General features: G+C 41.9%; 1 protein-coding gene across 5 annotated transcripts in view; it reads right to left on the bottom strand.

The window, feature by feature from the left end:
• Positions 1-913: 913 nt before the first annotated feature.
• Positions 914-24,674, bottom strand: part of arhgef28a (Rho guanine nucleotide exchange factor (GEF) 28a) — a 40,735-nt gene continuing 16,974 nt past the window's right edge. For 2 of the 5 annotated variants that reach the window (XM_018673770.2, XM_018673694.2), the window contains exons 10-36: positions 22,596-22,705; positions 22,214-22,488; positions 21,944-22,127; positions 21,709-21,820; positions 21,117-21,203; positions 19,861-19,903; positions 18,592-18,693; positions 17,870-17,993; positions 16,739-16,874; positions 16,601-16,656; positions 16,420-16,480; positions 16,096-16,231; positions 15,780-15,895; positions 14,739-14,879; positions 14,294-14,544; positions 14,079-14,204; positions 13,845-13,962; positions 13,434-13,688; positions 13,253-13,329; positions 12,903-13,081; positions 12,636-12,727; positions 12,328-12,516; positions 11,493-11,731; positions 10,739-10,786; positions 9,466-9,984; positions 7,446-7,731; positions 914-2,980 (exon numbers count right to left, since the gene is read on the bottom strand). In XM_018673770.2, the coding sequence (XP_018529286.1) occupies positions 2,805-2,980; positions 7,446-7,731; positions 9,466-9,984; positions 10,739-10,786; positions 11,493-11,731; positions 12,328-12,516; positions 12,636-12,727; positions 12,903-13,081; positions 13,253-13,329; positions 13,434-13,688; positions 13,845-13,962; positions 14,079-14,204; positions 14,294-14,544; positions 14,739-14,879; positions 15,780-15,895; positions 16,096-16,231; positions 16,420-16,480; positions 16,601-16,656; positions 16,739-16,874; positions 17,870-17,993; positions 18,592-18,693; positions 19,861-19,903; positions 21,117-21,203; positions 21,709-21,820; positions 21,944-22,127; positions 22,214-22,488; positions 22,596-22,705 (4,238 nt within the window). In that variant the 3' untranslated portion in view covers positions 914-2,804. The remainder of the gene's footprint in view (positions 2,981-7,445; positions 7,732-9,465; positions 9,985-10,738; positions 10,787-11,492; positions 11,732-12,327; positions 12,517-12,635; positions 12,728-12,902; positions 13,082-13,252; positions 13,330-13,433; positions 13,689-13,844; positions 13,963-14,078; positions 14,205-14,293; positions 14,545-14,738; positions 14,880-15,779; positions 15,896-16,095; positions 16,232-16,419; positions 16,481-16,600; positions 16,657-16,738; positions 16,875-17,869; positions 17,994-18,591; positions 18,694-19,860; positions 19,904-21,116; positions 21,204-21,708; positions 21,821-21,943; positions 22,128-22,213; positions 22,489-22,595; positions 22,706-24,674) is intronic. The other 3 variants (XM_018673935.2, XM_018674016.2, XM_018674157.2) reach the window with 3 other exon arrangements.

Genomic DNA, 24,674 nt, shown 5'->3' on the forward strand with positions numbered 1-24,674 from the left:
CACACAGGTTTTAGGTAGAATTTATGAAAAATTAAATGCATTCTCTCTGACTTCTTTGGTTCTACCCTGTCTATTGGTTCCTGTTAAAAACACCACTGCATTTGGAATTATCAAAATGAATATTAATATCCCTGAGGAATATACAGTCAGAATCAACACAAATAATAGACATTAGGTATTCAAAATCATCAGAAAAGGTTGGCACATTTTGATGGCTTGTAGATGGTTAAGATTAATTAGATTAATTACAGTTAATTATGCAAAATGTAATTAGCTATAAAAAAAGTATCTAACAAGAAATAGAGTGGGTGTTTGCACCTTGGTGAAATAATAAGGTGCATATTGGGGGTAGAGCAGAGACCCTGTTGATCTCAGGCATCTGCTCTTCTGTCGAAAAGGGAAGGAGCAACATGCTACACACAACACACAGGTGGAGCATATGAATTACATTACTGCTGTCAGGGAGGAGAGCCTGGGAGCTGCAACTGAGGAGTCTGTTTTTATTTTTAACGTTTTAACGCTTTGATTGTTAGGAATCTTTATAGTCTTACTGTGTTCACAACTGGCCACCCAGTTTAGCTACAAGGCTGTCTGTTGCTACACAACATATCGCTTTCATCCACCACTGATGTGGTTTTTGTGATTGCACTTCAGAGGTGCAGTCGGACAGGAAATCACTGACATTCATGCACCTGGTCTACCACCTGTCACTGCTGGCGACTGAACGTGCAGCTCGGCTCACACATCTGTTGACACTGCTTCACATGCAGAGCAAGGACATAAAAACAGAAGTGATATTTGTACTCGAGCTGAACATTGTGTTTGTGTTTCAACCAGTCTGCTCTTTTATTGTATTGACATCCTCACTAAGCCCCATGTAATAGCCTAAAGAGAAACAAAGCGCTATTTCGAGTTCAATAAAAGAAATTTTTATCAATACAGCTGTCTGGAAATATAACACACGAGAATGCAACAAGAAAACACACCTGTTCATCAGTTTACACAGGTACACTTTTATACAACACAACCCTTCACAAAGCACTGTAGAACTTTAAAAACTTTTTTGTACTGTAATAAATAAATAAAAGCACAAACATATATACATGGTACTAAAATCACATCGAAATACTGCCACTGCCTTATTGTCCCATTAAGAGACTACAACAGTAATTAAACCAATTAATTTTTTATAGAGAGACACCTAAAGTACAGGATTGGCACAGGGACCTCTTTACACAAAAATGCGAGAGATAATAAGTAAATTTACAACATGAATCTTCAAGTGTAGTAGTTTAGTGTTAAGCCTCAGGTACAGGGCAACTGTCTGCTTGCAAAGGTAATTTCAGGGTAACATCTTCCACCCTTTACAACTAAGATATGGTAAAGAAGGGATTTTCATAAAATAATGACAGAAGAAAGACAGAAAATAAAAAACAACAGACAGTGTACAGTTTACAGCCATGCTAGCGGCTCTGTGAGCCTGTACTGACACACAATTGCACTTTGACCTAAATGCTAATGTCAGCATGCTAACATGGTCTCAGTGGCAATGCTACCATGCTGATGTTTAGTAGATACAATTTTTACCATGTTCATCAGCTTAGTTTAGTGTTAGCATGATAACTGCATGTCTAAAAATGAAGCCGAAACAGAAGAACAAAACCAAAAATGTCATCAGAGATTATGATTAGAATTGTTGTAACATAATTACAATGTGTTTAAATTAGTTTGGCCCATTCCATTTTTCCTGAGTTCATCTTCCTGTACCATAACTTCCTTGTACATTTTGCAGGAACAGATGTGCTCAGAAGATGCTTTCTCAGGCTTTTTGTGGTGGAATAGCTACGCTCTGATAAAACTGACATATTAGCACAGCTGCAACATCTTTTTTAAACCCACATCTGCGCTTATTTCTGCCTAACAAGAAAAACATGCTTCAGATAAAAAGAAATGGATGATGGCTACAGGCAGTGGGTTGGAAAAATGTGGTACTGACACTGTCGCACCTCATCTTTCAATAGTAATGTTGTGTGCCTCACGTTATGCTCGGCTTGTACATAAACACAGCCTGTCTGATAAATGAAAGAGGGGTTTTCTCCATGGCAAGACAATCACCCGCTAGAGAGATGCAGCCTGAGATGCTCGGCTGTAGACTCATAGTCTATTGTTTTTTATTTTCTGTCATTCTTCTGCCATCACTTTATGAAAATCCCATCTCTGATATTGGGTATATGCTTTCTCTCCCTCTGTGGTAAATTTAATAAATATAGAGCAGGAGAGATGAGATATGTGGGACCTGAGGAAGGAAGGCAGTAAGGGAGGGACAGCAGGAAGAAAATAGGGGGAAAGGTGTGGCTGCAAGGACCCAGGCAGACAATAAAGACCACACACACAAACACACACACACACACACACACAGACACACAGACACACAGACACACACACACACACACACACACACACACACACACACACACACACACACACACACAAACAGAAAATGAGGAGACACTGAACACCCAGTGCTGCCTCAAGCTAAGGTGCATGACACATGTGAGACTGAGCCTGAAACAGCCTCAGTTTCTTTATCTCAGTTTCTCTCTCCGTGTTTCCAGTAACTCTCCACTTCACAAAAAAGACAAAATATACACCCCCCCCCCCACCCTTTTTTTTTTTTTTTTTACAGGCAAACACTCTCTGCTTTCAGCCACCCCGACCCAGTCCTGTTTTCTGGTACTTCGTGAATGTCTTTATCTTCCTCCAAATGCTGGGATGACTTTTTAGAGTCTGTTATTTATCAATATTCAGAGGTACACAATGGTTTCCTCCCTGCCCTCCTCCCCACCGCTGTCAGTCTCCAAGGAAACCAGTGCACTGAGGTCCAGCCGAGGGTCACTGGGATGCGGGAACTCTGGGTACGGATCAGTTCCACTTGCTGTTGACGACCAGGTCTCCCTGATGTAGCTGTGAGTGTTATGATCTGAATGGACGCATAAAAAAACAAAAACAAAAAACCACATTATTATACTGTGGAGGAAATGCAGCAATGCAGCAACTGACACTGATAATACACTGACCAAATTAAAACTAAAGAGACTTCATCATTTAGTAACCACTGATTAATAATCACCAGGATGGGCTATGTAGCCACTGTTTAATGAGCTCAGTCTAATTGTTTAGCCCACTCTTCTCATCACTAACAGCATATAGATCAGCCACAGCTGCTGCAGCTCAGCCCTGCTGCTCTCTCCTGCACTGGAGCATGAGAGGGAAAGTGAAAACGAAAAGATTTTCAAGATATCCATCATTCCCCGTCTCTACTCAGAGATGTCACTTTTATCATTATCTTTGTCAACCTAATCAATCGTCATGGTCCGGATTCGATAACACCTGCCTCCGCACACTTGATGGCTGACAAGAGCAGATGAGGAAACCAGGGACTAGAAATGAGGAGGGATGAACAACCAAGATGTGTGTGAGGTTTGTTTGAGCAAAATATTATATCTGCAGCTTCAGGCATACTTTTTCTCATAATAAGCGTATATCCCTTAGAGGATCAATAACATCATTATTCAATTAATTAAGATATGAAAGACAATGTGTTTTTGTGGGTGGTATCTAGTTGATAATGTGTCCGTGTGTGTGTGTGGTGTTTGCATTCTTCCATTTGTGTGCGTGGCTCGTGTTGTCTAGCATTAGGGCAGGTGCGCTGTCATGGTAACAGATGGCATGAACTATAAATTGCCTCATTGTGTCCCTGTAGGAAAGTGTCTCTGTTTGATTAATTATATAAGAGTCTGTTAGAGTGGCTCTGTTAGCCACCATATAGGCCTGGCCTCTGATAGATGAGACATCAGTGAGCAGCCAGATGATAAAAACACGCAGTCTCTGTAAAAGAGCTTTCTCCAAGATTTTAGCATTATTAATATGTTACAACACAGACCGCAAATGGATGACATTTAAAGAAAGCAATAAAAGATGAAAATGCTAGGGCTGCATAACATTTGAAGAGTTTAGAAAAAAAGACATAAACACTAATGACTGTATTGAATGCAGCCCCCCACTCTGAATGAGTCTTTTTCTGTGTACACCAATGAAATGCAAGTGCTGGATAGTAATGCTTGGCTGGTGATATGGCTTTAGTTGGTCTGTTTTTTAAGGAAACTCTGATTATTCTGCTCAGGGATCCATGTAGGAAGAACGGTCTAAATCTAACTTCCTGCTAAACAATGTTGATAAAATATAGGACCTAATTTTAAAGCAACAAAATGTAACTTAACAGTGAGCAACAGCTACCTCTGCAGGTATTCCAGAGTTCCACTCACTGAACTGAAACAGAAGCCAAGAGGTGTATATTCCTCATGATGGACACTTCAGGTCAAAGATCTGGATATGTTGTGCTGATAGCTACTAATGTAGCCTCAAACTACTACTGGCTACTACTGCAGAGGTGTGATACGTACAATTCTTTTGAACTAAACATATCCAAACAGATTTTTTAAATTCTAAACTTAAAGTCTTCAGACCCAACTGACAATGGCTCAAGAGACGTGACTTGAGGCAGTTCAACAGATTTTGACACAGCTCTATCTAGACCCACAAAAGACTTTATACAACTTTTTCACATTTGCAGTACGATTCCCCAACACCTGTAAATAGACACTGACTTGTAAAATCAGTGTCCCAGTATCAGGCAACGTATCTGGGAACATACAGTACTGTACACTGACAACAAACTGCTCAGACAATTTCAATGTCACAGTGAGAAACCCAATAACATCTGTGTTTAATGTATGGGTCTGATTTGATGACCTGATACTGGCAAATAAAAGCAAGTTGGTAAGGCTTGTTATAACAACTAAAATGTCCCCATGCTGGGAGATTTCATTAAGTTGTTTCAACATTTGCACTTATACTGATGTATGTGTGATATGTGATGTGGAATGTCTTATTTTTTTTTTTACTGCATATATGGCTTTTCCTGTGTTTATTGTCATGATTGGCCAGACAAAGGCAAATTTCTTGCCCTGGTGGGATAAAAAAGCTAAAAGTGAGAGTTGAGTAAAATAATGATTAGTGCAGCATGACGCTTTCTCACATAGTCACAAAGCAGGTTTGTGCATAATGCAGCACATTATACAAGGTATGAATTCATCTGCATACTGTAGAGAACACCAGTTTCATCTCTTTTCTTCCTCAGCCTACTCACGATGCTCTCATCCTTTGTATGAAAAGGTGAGCAACAAAAACCTGATACGAGTCATCAGATGAGGCGTCATTTCAGAAAATTCCATCCAACTGGTTCCCCAAGATTACACTGTGCAGGAACAAATTATGGAAATCCACTGAATGAAAAAAGTGTGTGTGTGTGTGTGTGTGTGTGTGTGTGTGTGTGTGCGCATGAGAAAAAAATCTTCAAATGCTCAGGTGAGGATGAGAGGTAAGTGAGATAGTATTTTTGATTCATGTGACTTGCAGCACAATGGAGAATTTGCATCTGAAAGAGATTCCTTTTCTTAACAGGAAAAAAGAGACACCAAGTTCCTCCACATACCAGACAGTGTGTGATCCACCATGTGGTTGTGGAGGAGCTTTTAAAAATCTGGATTGCATGTAAAATACTAAGATGACTCCTTATAGAGGTTTATATCTGACAGGAAATTATGTGGATTGGGAATTTTATCTAGTGTCTAAGATTATTTCATTGCAGGCCATCATTGGATCCATTGAGCAATGCATTGTGGGTAGATGTCAGATGGAACGCGCCCTGCATTGTAGACTGTGGCGAAGTATACACCCCCGGCTTGTTAACAAGTGACTCAGGTTTCACTGGGGCCTGTGTGTGCTCAATAATGAGGAAAGGTTAATAAGCTGATCAATGAGGAGGAGATTGTGCAATGGCTGGTTAACAATACCAGCATGAGGTGCAGTTAACACTGAGGGCTAAGGGACAAGTCACATGTAACCTGTTATTTTCTCCGCCTGCCGTGAATATCAAAATGAGCGCGTGCATGAATGGATTAGGAACGGGGACGGGCGAATGTGAGAATGTAGCTGACACCTCCCCGAGTGAAACACAGATTAATACTCGTCTACATCTCTCAGTCCCCCCACATTCACCTGATGCGATGACAAGTCATGCTGTAATGAGTTTTGTAAAGATTTTTTTTAGATCGATGTCCCAATCAGTCAGCCATCGCCTGTGAACTGTGATTCACATGCTGTTGTCTGCCCTGCCAGTCAATAGATAGAGGAACCATTGATTTTCTTTTCCTTTGGCAGGCGAGGGCCCTCGCTGTTGGTGCAGGTGGAGGTGGTGAGGAGGAGGGGGTGGTTTCTTTGTCAGGAGACACTGATTAACTGAGAGGAAGGACAGACAAGGCCTCACCAGGGATACAGCCTTGACAGCAGAGTGTGTGTGTGTGTGTGTGTGTGTGTGTGTGTGGTATGCTCTCACATTATGGATGAAACCAGTGCAGGCAGAGAGTTTGTTTACATTCTCACAGGTAGCAGATTTCTCAATTGCGTTGAGCAGCAGACACAGGATGATAACAGCGCACTTCTGTTCCATGCAGGAGCCACTTGAGCTGAGTGGTACTGTACCATTACCACTAAGATACAGGATATTAAACATAACCACTAATGAAAATGAGTTACCGAGCCACTTGATGCATTCATAAGTGGATATTTCCATGCCATCTTACTTCCAATCACAGATGGTATCTGAGAGCAAAGATAATAGTTTTAAAACAAAACAAAAGCTTTTACCTATTAATATGGAAATTAATGCAGTTGAAGGATAACACTGGTGTTTCTGAACCTGGGCCTTATGTTCCCATGTTTTTGGGTGTAAATGATTGATAAGGACGAAAATCTGGTGTACCAGCAACTGTGAAGTGCTGCTGCGATGTAATCCAAAGGGCAACTCTTCACTCCAAAGTATGTCCAAACATTGCTACATTGCTACCAGACTCCACTGATAAAAACAGTAACTGTAGAGGAGAACAAAGGAGTTGCTGGAATACTGCTGCCTTGATTGATTACTTTGTTTGTGTTACTGTGTTATGCTTTTACTTATGTGGAGGACTTGAATACTTCTTTCACCACACAAGTCACACAATGACACAAACAACACAACCAATCGAGGCAGTGGTCTCCAGAGATCTGCTCAGTAAAAGTATTCTTTTTTATCAATTGAGTCTGATACTGATATATAAATGATTATGACTTATGGACAGACACCTGTCATTGATAGGTGAATACTGCTTTATTTTAGTCACAAGCCAACAAGGTTGGGACACAGAGTCTTACACAATGGCTTGAATTATGGACTGTTGGTAGGACAAAACAAGATATCTGAAGATGTCACCTTGGATTTCAGAAACCTTAACCTCCTAATTTCTGACATTTTACAGATGATAAAACATGAACTTAGAAATTCTCACCACTGGGTGTGTGCTGCAGCCCCAGCCTTCCTGCAGGGCTGTAGAGGTGCCCTGTCCCCATCACCCATCCTTGGGAGTCTGAGTGTGGATTATGGGGGGTCTTAGCTGCGGGGGGCTGTCTGCTGTTGGATCTGGCCAGCAGGGTGTTGAGACAGTTGTGTGCGCTGGGGTCATTTCTTTTGTGGTGGACGTGACGGTTATTGATGCTGGTGCTGGCGAACGCTGCCTCATTCACAAACATGGAGCCGTTACCTGCATGGTCTCTTGACTGACTTGGTGGTGGGTCCTGAGGGAGCGAGCAAGCAAATGTCACAGTCGCAGTCACATTCAGCAACAGAGCTGAGAGATGAGACATAAATTCTGAGTGGTTTCTACACCTGTGAAACCTTTCAACAGTGCACCTTTGAATTACACTGATGGATTTGCATCAGGGATCAGGAGGTACATTATATAACTTACTTCATATCAGTTTCACCAAAACTATCATTAAAATTCATTTAAAAGGGCAGTTCACCCAAATTACAAAATTTCTTTTTTGCCCACTTACCCACTCTTGTTTTTCTATCAGTCATTTTGATTTTATCTGCCTCCACCTCCAATATAAAGGAAATGAATGGAATTTTGTTTATGGTGCTCACAGCATTGAAAAATTACTTATTCTATTTTTGTAGGGACCGTTTCTTCTGTGGAAAGCAGTTCCCATAAAATCTAGACTGGTGTTATGTGGATTATCCTGAGCAATGGAAAGGCACATTGGATAGGTGTCAGGGCAACACTTTTAGAGAAGGACATCTCAAACCTTAGGGAAATAGAACTAAAAATGCACAGCTAGGTGCAGCAAGAGGTAAGTGGGAAAAATGTGTGAACCGACCCTTTAATGTCTGGTGAAAGGTGTGACAGACTCTCCTCCTATCCTCTCCTAATACCCCCTGTCTCCTCCTCCCATCTTCACATCAACATGGCCTTTCCACTGCCGAGCTGAAGCAGCACAGCTAATTAGAAAGGACTTGAGAGCTAGAGAGTGTGTGAGTGTGTGTACGTCATTCGATCTGTCTCTGACCCTGTGAACTGCTGCCTCTGGCTAAAACATTAGCAGGGGGAACATTAGGACCTCCACTGCCTCTGCACGCCTTTGTCAGACCACTGCTATTAACGTGGCCTCCTCACTGACTAAAACAGATGAACAGAAATAAATAAGTCCGCAAAAAGCCAGAAAAGCCTCATTGCGTCTGGCCTGTAAAAGCCCAAAGGTGGTGTGTAAATTAATGAGGGGGGGGGGAGATTGTAACAGGAGTCTGCTCATTTGTCTGTCTGCTCAAGTGCTCTGTGTGCGTCTTTTGAACAGTCACACCTGCTGAACTGAGCAGCACAAAGCCGTACCCTGCAGAGGCTAAATGTGCTATATTCTTTTCACCACCGCTGCTTTTCCATGTGAAGCACCATGTGAGAGTTAAAGGGCGCGGGGAACAGTACACCCTTTATCCTCCATGCCTTCCAGCTGCGGGGGATGAGGGGTGGTGGGGCATTTCACTGTAGTGCTTTTCAAACAAAGTGTCGATAATTTAAGTCCTCTCGGACACGATTGATTGGTTTCTCGGGCCGTGCGCCTCTGGTTTTAATTATTTTGTCGGAGCTTTTATTTGCAACGGTTTAATTATCATCAATCATTAAGATGTTTATTGGTGAGTAGAGCTGCTGGAGCACTAAGACAAATGATGCTGAAATTGCTCTCATTATCGCAGGTCGTACATCAAGAGGGGATTGAGCTGCTCTGTGTAAATGAGTGAACCAACATAACTCAGGATGATCGCTGTCTGAGAAACGCTTCTCATTAATGACTTTAGCCAAGAAATACTCCACAAACACTGCATATCTACATCACACTGGTATCAGGGTCAAGAGCTTTTGTCAGAAGGATTACCGAGCTCTCAACCAATCAGACTACATGTAAAGGTTATTTTAAAATCTGTAGTCTGAAGAAACAGTTGTCTCTTGTGTCAGTTGTGATCATCCCCCCTACCTGCTGACCATCTAGAGGTATGACCATGTGAGGAATCACAGTGGGCAGGCTCCTCTGCCGGCTGTGCCTCCAGGTCTCAAGAAGCTTTTGTTGGTTCTCCAGGCGCTCGCGCTCCCTCTCCACGCTCCTCTGGCCCTCCCTGAGCCGCTCCAGGCTCTGCTGGTACTCCTCCAGTTGCTCGTCCAGCTCTTCCCTCTCCCGCCTCAGCCTCTCGGCCTCCAGGTGGCACTGCCTCTCCCTCTCCTCCAGCCTGCTTTCCTGCTCCCCCTGCTGGCTCTCCCTGGCCTGGCACTCCCGCTCCCAGCGCTCCTTCTCCAGGCGCAGTCGGTCCTGGAGCCGCTGAGCCGCCGCCACCTCCTCCTTCTGCTTCTCCAGGTTGCGCTGCTTCTCCTGCTCTTGCAGGGTGTTGCCGCGGACGCTCGGGAGGTGAAGTCTCTGAGCGCGTGGAGAGGGGCGTCCGGTCTCTCGGAGGAGGAGCCTCTGGACCTCGTAGCAGCTGTCCTGGATGGTCACCGCAGCCTGGCACGGAGAGGGAAGGGCACAGAGATGGGGTTGGTGAAAATGCAAAGGCTCAACCAACACTTTAAATACAACAGGTACATCCTCACAACAGGTCGTAAGATAAGGTGATTTGAATGGCAAAATATGACAGAAATTACAATCAGGCTCTGCAGGGTGCCCTGACATTTTATGCGTTAATGGAACAGCATTTCTTTACACGGTGAAATGATCCAACCGCCACTGGCAGAAATGTGGTTTTCAGGATCATAGGCAAGAAGGGGATACAGAACTTTGAATATGAAAATGCCATTGTGATCAAAACTCTCAAGCCTACACAGATAGGCAAGGGTGCGCTCACACATATCCTCATGCAAATCTACACACACGCACCTGCACACGTTCTCTCTACACAAATTTACATTTTATACCAAAGAGGAGTGGGTGCATAGTGACACAAAAGACCATCCTATGCCTCTCGGCAGAAAAAAGATCAGTTAGATCCTCTCTCCTGTAGCTCGGTACCTTTGGCTTCAAACAGCTGAGTTTACTGAAACTGGAGCTCTGTTTACTGAAACTGGAGTGTGCAGGCACTCTAAAGCCTTCATCTCAACCCAGTATGATGCTAACATAGCATGTGTCTGTTCATAGCGAGTACATAGGGGCCTTTGTTTGTTTGTTGACTTGCTGACTGGATGATAATACAGATGAGGGCTGCAAGAGAGGCAAAAAGTAGCTGGTGGTTGTATAACTGTATACTGAGTAATCCACCCACCTGCAGACTGTAGAGTAACTGGGTCAGGCTTTGGACACTTTGAGCAACCTGTTAATGGACAAAATCACACACAACATGCTGATTAACTTAATCAATTCAATCTTCATTTAATCAAATGTATGTGTTTAACGGGAACTCAGAATATTTCCCTCTCATGGCAGTGGAGCCAGAATTTAAAGTTGTATTCATGAAGCATTTGCGCCCCCTTGAGGCTACATGATATCCTCCCAGACTGCTTAGGGTTGAATTATCTCTCAGCTGTTGATAAGAAAATGATTCTCTCTTATCAGAGTCATTTACCTCACAGTTCACAAAAAGGTGCAAACGGTAGCACAACTGTGGCACGGTAACTGGAATGAGTCTCCATATCTATTTTTAATGACACAATACCTTTGGGGGATAAATGGACTTCTTCCTTTATTATGAGCTTATCAATGATTCATCACATTAAGACTGAAATGAAATTCTAATAGACTGTGCTGAATTATTAAAACAACTGCTGGCAATCTTGAGCCACACATCTGTGAAGAAATGGAAAGATGCAGGCTGTAAGAGGCTGTAATGACCTATAATACCTCTGCAATACCACTGTATCTCTACCATCACAACTACAGTAATGGGGAAAACATTACATCATATTACTGCATCAATATTTAACTCAAACAACCTATTTAATTTTCAATTTCTATCACGAGGTCAAGCAGGGATTGCTATACGCTAAATACATTTTATACATCAAGGATCTGTGCTGTACCTTAATATCAATGTCATCTGTGTCCATTTTTTGCAAGTGAGTCGGGGACTGAAGGACTACCGCCTCAGTCCAACTCCCCTCACTGGCCTCAGGGTTTTCAGGTGAGGGCTCCGAAGAATCGGAGGGGGGCTCTACAAGTGCAGCAGGGCTGACAGGAAACACAGAGTCTGTGTCCGAGTCCGGGCTGTGACTGGATGGAGAGCGGGCCTTGGACGACAACGTGGCTTTAAGGTTTTCAGCTGGAAAACAAAAACAACAAAAGTGTGTAACTGGGCTTGGCTCAAGTGCTTAAGGTTTTTTTTTTTTTAATTTTGTGGGTTTGAGTTTTGTTTGTTTTATTTTGTGATTCCAAAATGGAAATTTCTATAGAGGGGTTCTCATAGACAGTACCAGTCAGTGTAATAAATGACAATTTTCATATTTTCAGGGTTCATCCTTTATTTAAGAGATTATTAAGTTATTTTGAATAAAAGTCGATTGCTCTGTTGTTACATTGTACCTGAGCAAAAAATCCCAGATAAATTTATCCCACATGATGAATATCTCTTTAAAATATGGACTGCATGGATGGACTGCAATTGTCAATGAAATTTAATTAATGGAGAGACTGAGAAACTTTATCTTAAGACAATTACATTAACTATAAGTACTGGAAAAAATACTATTAATAAATATATTATTTATTACAATAAATAAACCACAATATCAATCACACACATTTTTGATAATGATAATAATTTCAATCTCACATTTTTGTTTATGTTGTCAAAAAAAACAATACCACACTTTAAACCTGTTTGTTTATGCAGTGTACCATATATGTCAAATGTCTCACCCTCTTGCAGAGCTGCAGCCAGCAGCACGGCGGCCTGGGGCGGCTCCTCTGAATGCGGCTGGACGAGCAGTCGCGGTTCGACCGCCGACGTGTCTGTCGCCCTCCCACTCAGAGCAGAGAGCTCCGTGTAAATCTGCAGCTTCTCCTCCAGGCTGGAGCAGATCTGCTGGTCCTGGCTCGTCAGACTCTCTGATAAACAAGTTCACATTGTTCAAGGATTAAGCAAAATGAAGTATTCACTCAGGAGTAATAAATATTCAAGATTATGAGGAAAAAAATGTAATGAATAAAGTCACATTGCCAAGTACCTTGTAACTTATGGATCTTGTGAATGCGAGCCTCAGCAGCTCGCTTCTCCTCTTCAGATTCACTTGTGTACTCTTCTTCTTCCTCTGGACAGCTGAGCAGAGGCAACACAAAAAGAAGGTCAGAAAAACTGCAGGCAAATGGTTAAATCTTCATATGTAATATTCAGCTCTCAGTATTCTCTTTTTCCTCCATTTACACACACACACACACACACACACACACACACACATACACATATATATATATAAAACAAGACAAATACAAACCTCTCCACAGCCTCTCTAATGAGCCTCATCCAAGTGTTCCGTTCCTCTTTAGATGACGTGTGAACCTCGTACATCTCAGGGCCGGCGGATGACGCGCTGATCAAAAACATCCCTCTCTCTTCATTTGCTACTTCTCGCACTATTAACTTCTGCAGTGCGATGACTGGAGGTTTCTGGTCCTGAAGCACATTAAAAGCGAGGAAATATATTACTTAGCATAAGCTGATAATGACCCAAGATAAAATAATTCACTTTAAGCAAACAGGTAATAGGGTGTAACATTCTGATCACTGTTATAGCTGGGTATTCGTCTCTTTGAGATCAACCCGATGCAATTAATGTGAGCGTACCACAGTGGCAAATGTATACTTCTGGTCTTTTTCTTGTAGGAAGATGAGTGTGTCTGTTAGAAGGAGCGCCAGGACATCTGTGGAATTAATATAAACAGGGAAAAAAACTGTCACGTCACCAGTTTATTTCCATTGCATGTTAAAAAAGGAAAAATTACACATTAATAAAACAGTCTCTCACCTTTCAGTCGACCAGTGGCAGTCTTCCACAGGAGCAGGCCCTGGTGTTTGAGCATCTGTCCCGGCCCCATCATGTCCTGCTTGCGGAAGGTGTGTCCGTTCTTGAGCTTGGCCGAGCTGCGATTCTCCATGCGGTTCCACACTTCCTGTAATCTCTGATGCCGCTCATATTCACTGACCCGTGAGTCCACGGCTGCTATCACCTCCCGGATCTGAGCCAGGGCTTTTGAAAGATCTGCATGCTCCTCCGTCTCTTCTGAGGGACAAGGAAGGACAAACACATGAAGACTGAAGGATGCGCTATGATATTTTTATGGTATATTTACCACTGAAATACTGTGACTTGTGCTGTTTTGACAGGAGTCTGGCTTTAGTGACCAATTTTGCCAGCAGATGGCAGTAGATAACTTACCTTGAGTATACTGGAGGATCCTCTCCAGCAGCACTGGGTACTTCGTAATCCTTTGGGTTACCAGCAAGATGCACTCTGGGATCTCCCTCCGTCTCACCAAGGAATTATTACCTTGTTGCTTGAAAAAGTAGCATCACAAGTTATGTTACATCTCCCTGAGAAGTATGGCAGTGATGCTTTTATTTTAGAATTGGTTGAAACTCGAAAAAAAGATGATCTGGAAATGTCAAGTACCTTAATGAAGTTCTGAAATCTCTTGTTATGCTGCTGGAGCTCTTTGAAGAAGCTGACCGCCTCATTATGACGACTGCAGAATTCTCCATACACCTGCTTCATTTTCTCGCCGTTCTCATCTGAAAACTGCAGAAGGATACACACACACTGTGATTCATATCTGCACCAGTTTCCATCAGTTACACCTGAGAGACGGGCGGTCTCAGAGGACCAACCTGTTGGAGCAGGACGTCTCCTATTCTCTGGATGAGGTAGTTCCTGTGTCCCTGGGGCTGGGCCGAGCCGCGTCGCCGCTCCTTCATGGTGGCGAAGAAGGCGTGGTGGAATAAGAGCAGCTGATCCAGACAGGGGAAGACCCGCTTCACCGCTTCTGTATCTAGCTGAACTTCCTCCCTCATACCTCGCCGGAAAACCTCCGCCATGATGTGTAGCGTCTGCAGGTGGTGAAGCTCAGTCTGCATCAGCTCTGCAATCAGAGGTGTGTGTCACTTAAAAACACGCATGTATCTTGTTATATCTCTCCAAAAAGCTGAGTCTGTGAATCAGAGCAATCTTAAAATGATTATAAGCGATTACAGCAATCATGTGTATGAAACACTGACACTGGCAGAAAACGACACATTCCAGTGGTCGTCTTTCACAATCCTGACATCTGCTTACCATAGATAACATCCTGCCTCTTGACAGATCGTTTTTCCTGCCTCTTGCAGAACTTGTGCTCTACTGCCAGACTCCACGACTCCGCCTCGTAATCCACAGCATCGGCCGAGATGTCACTTTGGATAAACGCGTCCACACAGTCTATGGGTTAAAAAAAGGACAAAAAAAAATCTAAATCTAAATTTCATTAATCAGAGTTCAACTTGTACTGAAAAGACACAGGGCTCTTTACTTGCACCCATCTCAAATTACTGTTTCATCCCCAGAACTGATTATCAAAACCTTTTTGTGATCACTTGACACATGTGGATTGAGTCACATTAGTATGAGGAATTTTGACTCTTTTCACAGTCTCTGATCACCAGATTCATGCTGTGTTTAAGTGCTGGTGGAAAACCTGGACGCCCATTTTGTTTTCACAGTGTTCTCATGGAATTTCAAAGTAGGAAATGTGATTCTTACAAAACATGCAATAGCTCATCACTGTTTTATCTGACATTATTTAAGTAAATATTTTTACGCTGAATATTTCAGCATCATGTGGATTTGATTTTAGCAACTTTAAATTCACTGACAGTGTTTCTATCATGACATGCATGTAGAGACATGCTTATCAACTGGCTCCGTCCCAAAATGATGAACAGTTTAAGAACACATTTGTCCCCAGTGCTAAGACTAATTTTTCTACATACATTTATATTTGTTTTTTATTGTATTATAATGTAAATCATAATGTAGGTGAAAGTCACTTTTTAAAATACACAACACAGCACTTTGTTTTTCCATCCATTTCCTGTTTTGTAACTTACAGTACTTGGAGGGACTGTGACGCATGGCATTGCATTTTCTCCCTTTTGTTTCCATTACCTCCTATTACTGGACAATCTTCTGAGCTATGCTGATCACAACAGGAAGTTGGAATACAGGGGTGTTTGGGTGCATGAGGACATAAAACCCATGGGAAACTTGGAAACCAATCTGTTTCTTTTTGAGTATTCTTCCATGCAAGTGTGTGAAAACCTAAGAAGATTCATCTTATACCTTCTCCAAATGATGAGTCTGTGGAGGTGGAGGACATCGGAGTCAGCAGCTGCTCTTCTGAATGGCTGCTTGTCTTCATGGCATCAGACTCTGTCTCTGAACTCTCACTGAGCCGACTGCTTCCAAGAGAAGATCAAACGAACATTATTATAGAAGAATAGAATAGAATAGAATAGGCTTTATTGTCACTGTACAGTTAAGTATAACGAAAATACAACACAAATAATACCAAAAAAAATAAAAATAAAAAGCCAGTACTTCTATCAGTATCACCATATCATATTATGTGATTTAGCAAGCCTGAGAGTTGAATGACCTGTCAGTGCTGGGGAAACTTCCAGAGAGAGAGCATGACTGGGTCATAGTGTCCTTTTTCTCCTTTGGGGCCATGACAGGTAGAGAGGTAGAGATGGGGACCACACACTGAGGAGGACTGTCTCTCACTGTGAAATCTGTGGGGAAAGATTTCGAAAGAGAATTACCCTATACGACAATAACCCCACATTAGCCTGCATGACACTAACATACCCAGTGCAACCGCAAAGAAATGTTACAAACAGGACATTTCATGCACAACATGGTTAAAAGAGCCCCAAAACAAAACTGTTCATGATCGTTGACCCTCATCTTGTAAACTCACTCTGTGGGAGAGATGCTGTCCTGTTCTTCACCATGGCAACGGCATATTTATCCTGAAGTTTCTAAGTAGTACAAATGAGAGAGGATGGTTAGAGCGTATAAACAACTGATTCAAGGACAGGCTCCAATAGAGACGAGCAGCTAAAACCATCTTTCCCCTAACACTTCAGGACAACGCTCACCTTCAAACATGGGGGAGCAGATTCTTTACAGCCCTTATGGATGATGGCAGTACAACCTAAGAAAGAACATTTTTTATGCATGCGAATATTTAACAAAAAATATGAATGTAAACTTCTTGCAGTAAAAATTTTACTTACTGGGGCAATGCAGCAGGTCCTTTCCAGATACCGCTTTGTCACACACCACACACACATTGGGGCCTAAACAGGACCCTGTTGCAAACCGATGTCCATTCAGCTGCCTATCCTTGGCTTCTCTTTCCTTCCCCTTCCCCTTTGAAAACCATATCAGAGACATTGGTGTAAACAAAGAGGCCGCACAGACAGAAATAAAGCGTGACTGACAACAACACCTATGAGCTCAAAGCCAAAGCTGGCCTTTAAGTCATATTTCTATACACCGAGGGTAAAGATCTTTGTCAAGTTTCCAGAGTAGCCTCTCCCATGTGAAAGTAGATAAATGAGCCTGGAAGGAATCCCCGCCTTTTTCCAAACTGTAAGAAAGTCCACTGACAAGGAAATGAAGCATGGCATAAACAACAGATGCAGGTCGGAGAGAGCTTCCAGTCTCTGTGCTGACTCAACAACAGGGGATTAATCATTAAAAGGAAAGAGGCTGGACACCATGTTTGGTCTGTCACTATGACCTTGAGTTATTCCCAGAAACGTTTCCTGGTTCTGTCCCCCAGGGTGCAGAGAGACAGTCACACATTCCATACCTGAGACCTGGTATTATGGTCTTTACAAAACTGTTTTAATGTTCAATACCAAAAACACTTCTATGGTTATATCAAATTCAACCAGCCAGCATGTGCACACCTGCATCTTCAGATGTCACACTTCAATGGAAATTCTCCATTGTGTTTTTAAGCTATTAAACTGGAAAGAGAGACTAGTGTAGCATGTAAAGCCAGCTTGACTGTACTGCAGAGGAAGGCAAATAGTGGCATGCGGGCCAAATCTAGCCGTTCAAAATATTTATCTGGTTTTCCCGTTTATAGTTTGTATCATAACTTTTGCATACCTTTTCATCTATTGCAGGAAATGCAGTGTAGATGTAATGCTCATGAAAATCCCAATAAATATGACTTTGTGAGATATGATTATGATCAATGATTTGCATCTCAAACACAAACAGTTTGACAGACAAGATGAGCTGATAAAAAAAAACAACAGTACTTTCACTTTATCATAAATGAAACCTGTTTATCATGTATGAATAACCTTTTAATTTCAACCTGGAGTGCAATAGAGGTGTGGACTGTTTACCTTGGTTTTGTTGCGTGTACTGGACATCCTGCTCTTGAGAAAACTGAAGGTTCGAATGACTTTGTACTTCTCTGACTCCACCTTGGTGGGGATGTTGTACTTATCCAACTCCTCTTCTTCAATTCTGTTTAAAGGTTAAAATAATGTCAGTACAATTCATTACATTGCATTTGTGTTCTATAATTAAAACAAGGCAACAAAAGCAGGTATGACAGGCTTGTGTAGGTGCAGGCAGAGGGTCCATAGGAGTGTGAAACGTACAGCTGTATATTCTTATATGCTTATCAGTACACAAGCATATGACTGTTATACAACATACAGTAGTTCATCCAACATATAATCATTTCATCTGATCTTGCAGTGTGTAGTCTCTGGTAAAATAAATGTTAGGGAAAGCAGTCAAAATTGAAACTTTTGTTAGTCAAACATTGCCTTCATTCTCTGCAACCCTGTGCTGTGAAAGTAAATTAGAATTAGTAGAATGTTAGAGACATGCAAAATGACAATGACAGACTTTGCTGCGCACTGTTAAAAGACAATACAGCTTAAGAGGAGAGGAGAGGAGAGGAGTTTATTGTGGTTTATTACTGTAGGTGGTAAATGTGTCATACTGTAAGTAAAGCAATAGGCTTTTTAAGGTTAGTTGGTTTATATTGGGCGGTTCAGGCTTAATCAGGCGAAAGGAGCTCAACACCCCCCCCCACACACACACAGACACATACTCTTTGAGGAACTCAGACAGTGTGAGATGCTGGAGGGACTCTGCCAGCTCCATGCTGCCCTCGTCATCAGCAGACTGGGCACGTTTACGGAACCTAATCTCCCTGTAAAGAACAGTGCACACACACGAACACACAGAAGTGTTGCTACAATCAAATGCAAAGGTGCAAGCCTGGTAGTTCACTTCACAAGAGGCCTGTAGCTACATCTTATTTTCATTATTGATTAACTGATTAATTGTTTGGTTTACATAACATCAGAAAACTCTGAAAATGTCCATCAAAATATTCTACAGTATATAGTTATGTTGTTAAGCATGTTTTTTTAAATCTGACAAACAGTCCTAAACTCACAAATGTTCAATTTGTCATGATTTAAGTCCAAGAAAAGCAGCTAAATTCTCACATTTGAGAACCTGGGACCATCACGTTTTGGTCTTTTGCTTGAGATATTACTCAAATTTTTTACTCATTATCAAAATAGCTGCCAATTAATTAATTTAATGCTCACTGTCACAGCCCTTTACACTTTCTCACATCCCTGAGTGTGTTTGGTATCTTCCACTAGGGGGAGATACTGAGGCATGGTAGTTCAATTAGGGTATTTATACATGAGGTGGCAGAGGAAATATCCATTGGCTTCATCTCTAATGGAACAGTGGTGAAAATAGGCTGAGAGGACCAGGAAGTGGAAAGGATGTCCTTTTTTAAAAAAAAAACAGTGCCACTCCTCTTAGAGCAGACAGAGGCCACATAAACATGGTTAACATGTATCCATGATGCTGGTCATATCTGAAAATAAGCCACACAGGGGCGAGATGACACTGTAAGCCACAAGTGAAAAACAGAGCAAAGACAATGTGCATGACAACAAACAGGCCTGGAAGTAGTTCAGGATCATACAGATATCTGTGCGTCGCTACCTCTGTTGTCACTAAAAAAAAAAAGAGGGGATCAAAACACTGGTAACACACATAAAACCCAGCTCTGCTTCAGAAGGACAAAAGAGCCTCATAAAAGACGTCAGCAAACTTCACACAGTGCCCGCTGTCACCTATCAACCTAGTTGTCATGGTTACGCACGTATGTTGCTCTTGGCACTGGGGATTACATATGCACTGAAATACAGCGTCATTTTAATTAAGAGCGAAAGCCTCATTGAGTGAAAGGCTGAGTCATTTAACATTAGGACATAGAAACACTGAAACTCAAAAAGGGCAACATAGTGTAAAATAATAAGACTCATGTAAATCAGATATAAGGGATAAATACCTTTTCTCATGTGACTGCTCTGAAATACTGGAGGCTCTTTGCTCTGTGGAGATAAAGTATGAGAAGAAGTTATTAAACTTTGCTCAAGAACCTGACATCATAATTAAAACTGACAGGAAAAGCACATGTTGCTCCAAATATTCATAAAAATCACAACAGGACCCCCTCTGAGATAAAGTCAGGCAGCAGAAAAAATAACTTGTGGTCAGACTAGGGAATAAAATTTGGGAGCTTCATTCTTAACATCAGACATTTTCAGAGTGAATATATGGAAAAAGCCTGTCAGGTTTCATTTACATGCCAGAGGAGCTGTTCACCATCTGAATAGGTTTATATAAAAGCATCTGAATACAACCGCAATTGATATGCAAAGCGACAAGAGATGATCATCAAGTACGTAACCAGGACAAAACAATACATATAAAAGCTGCAGCACAAACGGACACAAAGTGCTGACCCTTCCGAGACTCCTCATACGTCTCAGCGGGGCTGCAAAGCAATCAGTTGTCTTTTCATTTCATCACAGCCAATCTGATTTCTCTTTTCACTCCCACTGCCATTCTGATTACAGTCAGGGTGTGCCACAATCAGGCAAGCCATACACAGACACAGATCTGCTCAGACGCTCATGCAAACACATGCCAAGGTTATTACAGTTTCATGATTTCAGTGTAGTTCCTAGATTATAGTTTCAATTCCCCATTCTAATTCAAATTCATTTTTAGTTGTTTTCTGTGGTTTTGCACTCCAGCATGAGCTGTTTCTCACACAAATATTGCCAGATTTTACATTTACGATAGTGAGGGGAAAAATAGCACTTGATATCAATATATATTTAATTTCATGTTCAGCCGGGTACACCATCTGTGTTTTCAAATAATGCTGGATTAATGCTCGTAAATTCGAACAACAGCTGGCAGTTATGATAGAAAGCGCTGTTCTCTCCACACATGGGATCAAAACAAACCTCCAGGATCAGGTTTCTGTCTGGATCAGGCAAAACATCTTTAGTTCACGCGTGCTGTGCAAACATAGTCACGTGATCAGTTGTAAAAAATGTAAATACTGAAATAACCACTTTAAAATGTTGATGTTTTAAAGATTTCATTTTCAGCAGCTGACTCACTTTACAATAATAACCTTGACTCCCCAACCACACACACACACACACACACACAAGCACTGACACTGACAGCGACGTGCCGACTATACAGGGCCTTGGTGCAGTGTGACGGCTGCAGGTGTCCAGTACTTACTACCAGGGTGGAGCAGAGACAGAGATTTAGACAGAGAGAGGGCCTGAAGGAGAGATCGGCTGTGGCTGACACTGTGGAGCACGGCATCTACAGGGCACAGTGGGACAGAGGGCTGCTCACATATCTACTATAGAGGGCGTAAACTATTACCACGTACAGTTAACTCCACACTGAGAGCTTTCAAATCACTGTTTCATGCAGTGATGTTGGCTGATTGTGAATATTTGAAAAAAGAAAAAGCAGGATCCCTTTCTATTTGAAAAAATGTTGAAGGAATAGTTTGACATTTTGTTAAAATATGCTTATTTACTCTCTTGAGTATGAGGGATGTAAGGATGCAAGCAAATAAGCTTGTCTCAAAAAATGTTTAACCACTGCAATCACACATATTCACAGGGAGTTGACTGTACTTTATATTAGTAGAGAATCTATCTACAGTTTAAAGCCAGTTTAAATTTAACAGGGTTTAAAAACAATCCATGCGTGAGGCTGCCCCAGTAAGTTAGTTCATGGAAACATTATTAGTTATTAGTTATATATTAGACTAAATTTGTAACTATATGAGGCAGTTAACAGTCCAAGCGTTACTGACCAGGGCTAATATCTGATGTGTGATTATCCCGGGCAAAACGAGCAGGTCGCAGACTGATTTTGGGGGAGGAGTAGGAATAGGAACGCAGTCGAATCCCCTGGTCACCCAAATCCTAAACAAGGACAAAAAACAACACCCAAAACAAAATCATAAGACTTCAAATAATGCTTCTCGTGATATAAGGAGAAGTGGAAATATCTGCTGAAAGTGTGTGACAGCTCAGATGGTATGTTACTTTTGTGGTGGGTTCACATGCTGAAGAGGCAGACTGGCTGCGAGTGCAAGTAAGGTCGGGCGACGGACAAAAGGCTTCCCTTTTGTCTTCACTTTTCTCAACATCTAACGAGAGTGGGGACAGCGGAGACTTTGGCTCGGCACTGTCCTCTTCACTGTCCACTTCCAGGGCCACTAGACTGGGGCTGCAGTGATAAAATGTGACCAGTTACACACAGAGACACCCGCAACTCAACAAGCCTTCTGAGAAACTCTCTACAATATTTAATACCTGAGGTCGCAGGTGTCCATGGGCGGACTGTATCTCTCATTGGTCGGCTCAAATGAGGTGGGACGGTTCAGCCTGGCGAGGGCCTGGTCAGCGGGTGAGGGAGGCGGAGAGCAGGGCTCAGAGTGGGGGAAGAAGTTTTCCTCTGAACAGGGCGGAGGAGTGTCGGTGGCTAGCAGGAGATCTTGCGAGTCCACCGTGTCCCATAAACTGCTGTCTGTCCCCGTGCTGTCCCTTGTCACTCCAGTGACGCTGTACTTGAGGTCAACACTGTCCGCCTGAGTCAAAGACACACCAAACAGCAGAAAGCACAGATGAAAGATTTAATAAATGAAAAAGCAAGAAAAGATAATTCTGTGTTTGAGGAGAGTGGAGGAGGCACAACCTGTGGCTGCTGTGTGACCGTCTGATCGTTGCTGTTGATCATGGAGAGCAGAGGGTCTATAGCATGCTGGGTGAACTGGACTCCACTGGACTTCATGGGATGCCCATTTACTGTGATAAACATACAGTTCAATCCCAGGATAACTTCAGTATAGTTTAAAATAACTTGTTTCCCCTTCCTTACAGTTCTAGCAGATGTACCACGATATTTGTTTTCATCTTGCTGAATGATTTACTGTCACAGCCACTTTTGATTAAGCTACTTATAATTCATCCCACCATCAGCCAGATACCTAAACGTTTGTCTAAACACAGAGAGCTCTGTGTATAAAGAAATAACCAAATATTTTAACCATCAATATATTTCATTGTCTGACACCAGACAACAAAGAACTCAAAGAAACCTTCAGCAGGCATCCAAATGAAATAACAAACAAATCAATAGATAAAAGAGATTAGCAAACATGTCATAATATAAGACTGTTAAGTCATATTTACTTCAGTTCTGATAAGCCTTCTGTTATGCTTTATTCTGGTCATTTAGGATCATTTTTCACCATAATTCATTGATCTTTCATTGCTTAAATGTCAAGGCTTAGAGTGAAGAAAGGAAAATATGATGACACTGCATACCTCCTCCCCGTTTGACCTTTAAAGGTTTGTTTTCATCGAAACCTCCACATATCATCCTTACCAACAGGCTGCCTATTCTCTGAGAAAAAAGATTGTTGTCTTGCACTGAGTCCTACTCTTTTGTGTGCTACCTCTGCTTGATGATGTTTGTTTGCACCCATTCTTTGTGATATTCAGAAATAAAGACCACAGATTGGTTGTGTTTTTATCACTGTCACTGAAAAATCTTCCATCTTCTTCATTTTTACCCATGTTAGCTGTGTGGCTCCAAGAACAACACAGCTCAATCATCAGTCACAATTTGTCCAATAACTTTTAATGTTGTATGGTAGCTGGTCGAGGGGGAGCTAATTTCAGCTCCTTTTGAGCTGCAGCAATTAGCTGAATAATCAATTAGGCAATAGAAAAGTATTCTGATAATCAAATGATTAAGCAAAAATGTCCGTCACATACAGTAAACTTTAAAAGTTTTAAAGAAAAGAAGAAATGTGAATATGTCACCTCGGTCTGTGGGAAATCAAAACATAACAATTGTCAGATTTATCAATAATGAACATTATCATTGGTTGCAGCCCTGCTTACACTCCATCCATTAGAATGCTTAGTAAAGATGATTACATGTTCTGTAGTGAGTTAAGTTAGTTAGTTAAAAAAGTGCAGTGAGTGGAAATACAAGTAGTGTGTGTGTATATGTACTTTGTACCATTGTTGACATGACTACATATCCCTGAGTGGTGGATGGTATTTTTACTACAACAATGTGGAAAATTACCTCTTGATGAGATGCCATTTTCATAGCACTCTGTGCTCTTTCCACCCAGACTTTGATGTCTGGATCGGCCGAGCCCGCACTAATGTAAGGGAAATCCTGGGCATCACAGAGGCATTTCCTCTCTGCTGCTCTCACACAGCGCAGACATTAGCATGGACCTCAAACATACAACACTAGGTGAAATTCTTACATCCATTCATTGCTTTTACCTTGTCTTCTCTACATGTCTCTGTCCATCTGCTTTCATTTTGCCCAAGCAGCTTTCCACACGGACGGCGTAATTTAAAGGCCAGTGACAGATTGAGGCGGCACCGGTCTCAGCTGGTAGACTAATTGTCAGACCGGCTAGTTCCAACAATAACTGACACTGCTGAGTTATGTCAGTGAAACTAGAGAAACCTTCACGGTCATTTTGACAGAGTTGGAAAAAATAATAACTCTGACAACTTTGTACCACAGCAGCCTCAAGACCCTGTCATCACAACTAAAGCATTCAGCTCAGCACTGAGTTTGACGACTTGAGCAACACAGAAGAAATCTTCAATCTGATCAAGTGGGAAACACTGGGATCACCGCCCTTGCGTTGTCACTCATCACTACTTCACAAAGACAAATTATTATACACACACTCGCAAACATACTCCAGTTTATGGTCACAAAGTTTACAGGCTCCAC

This window comes from Lates calcarifer, linkage group LG9 (assembly GCF_001640805.2).
Source record: "Lates calcarifer isolate ASB-BC8 linkage group LG9, TLL_Latcal_v3, whole genome shotgun sequence".
Classification (NCBI taxonomy): Eukaryota; Metazoa; Chordata; class Actinopteri; family Centropomidae; genus Lates; species Lates calcarifer.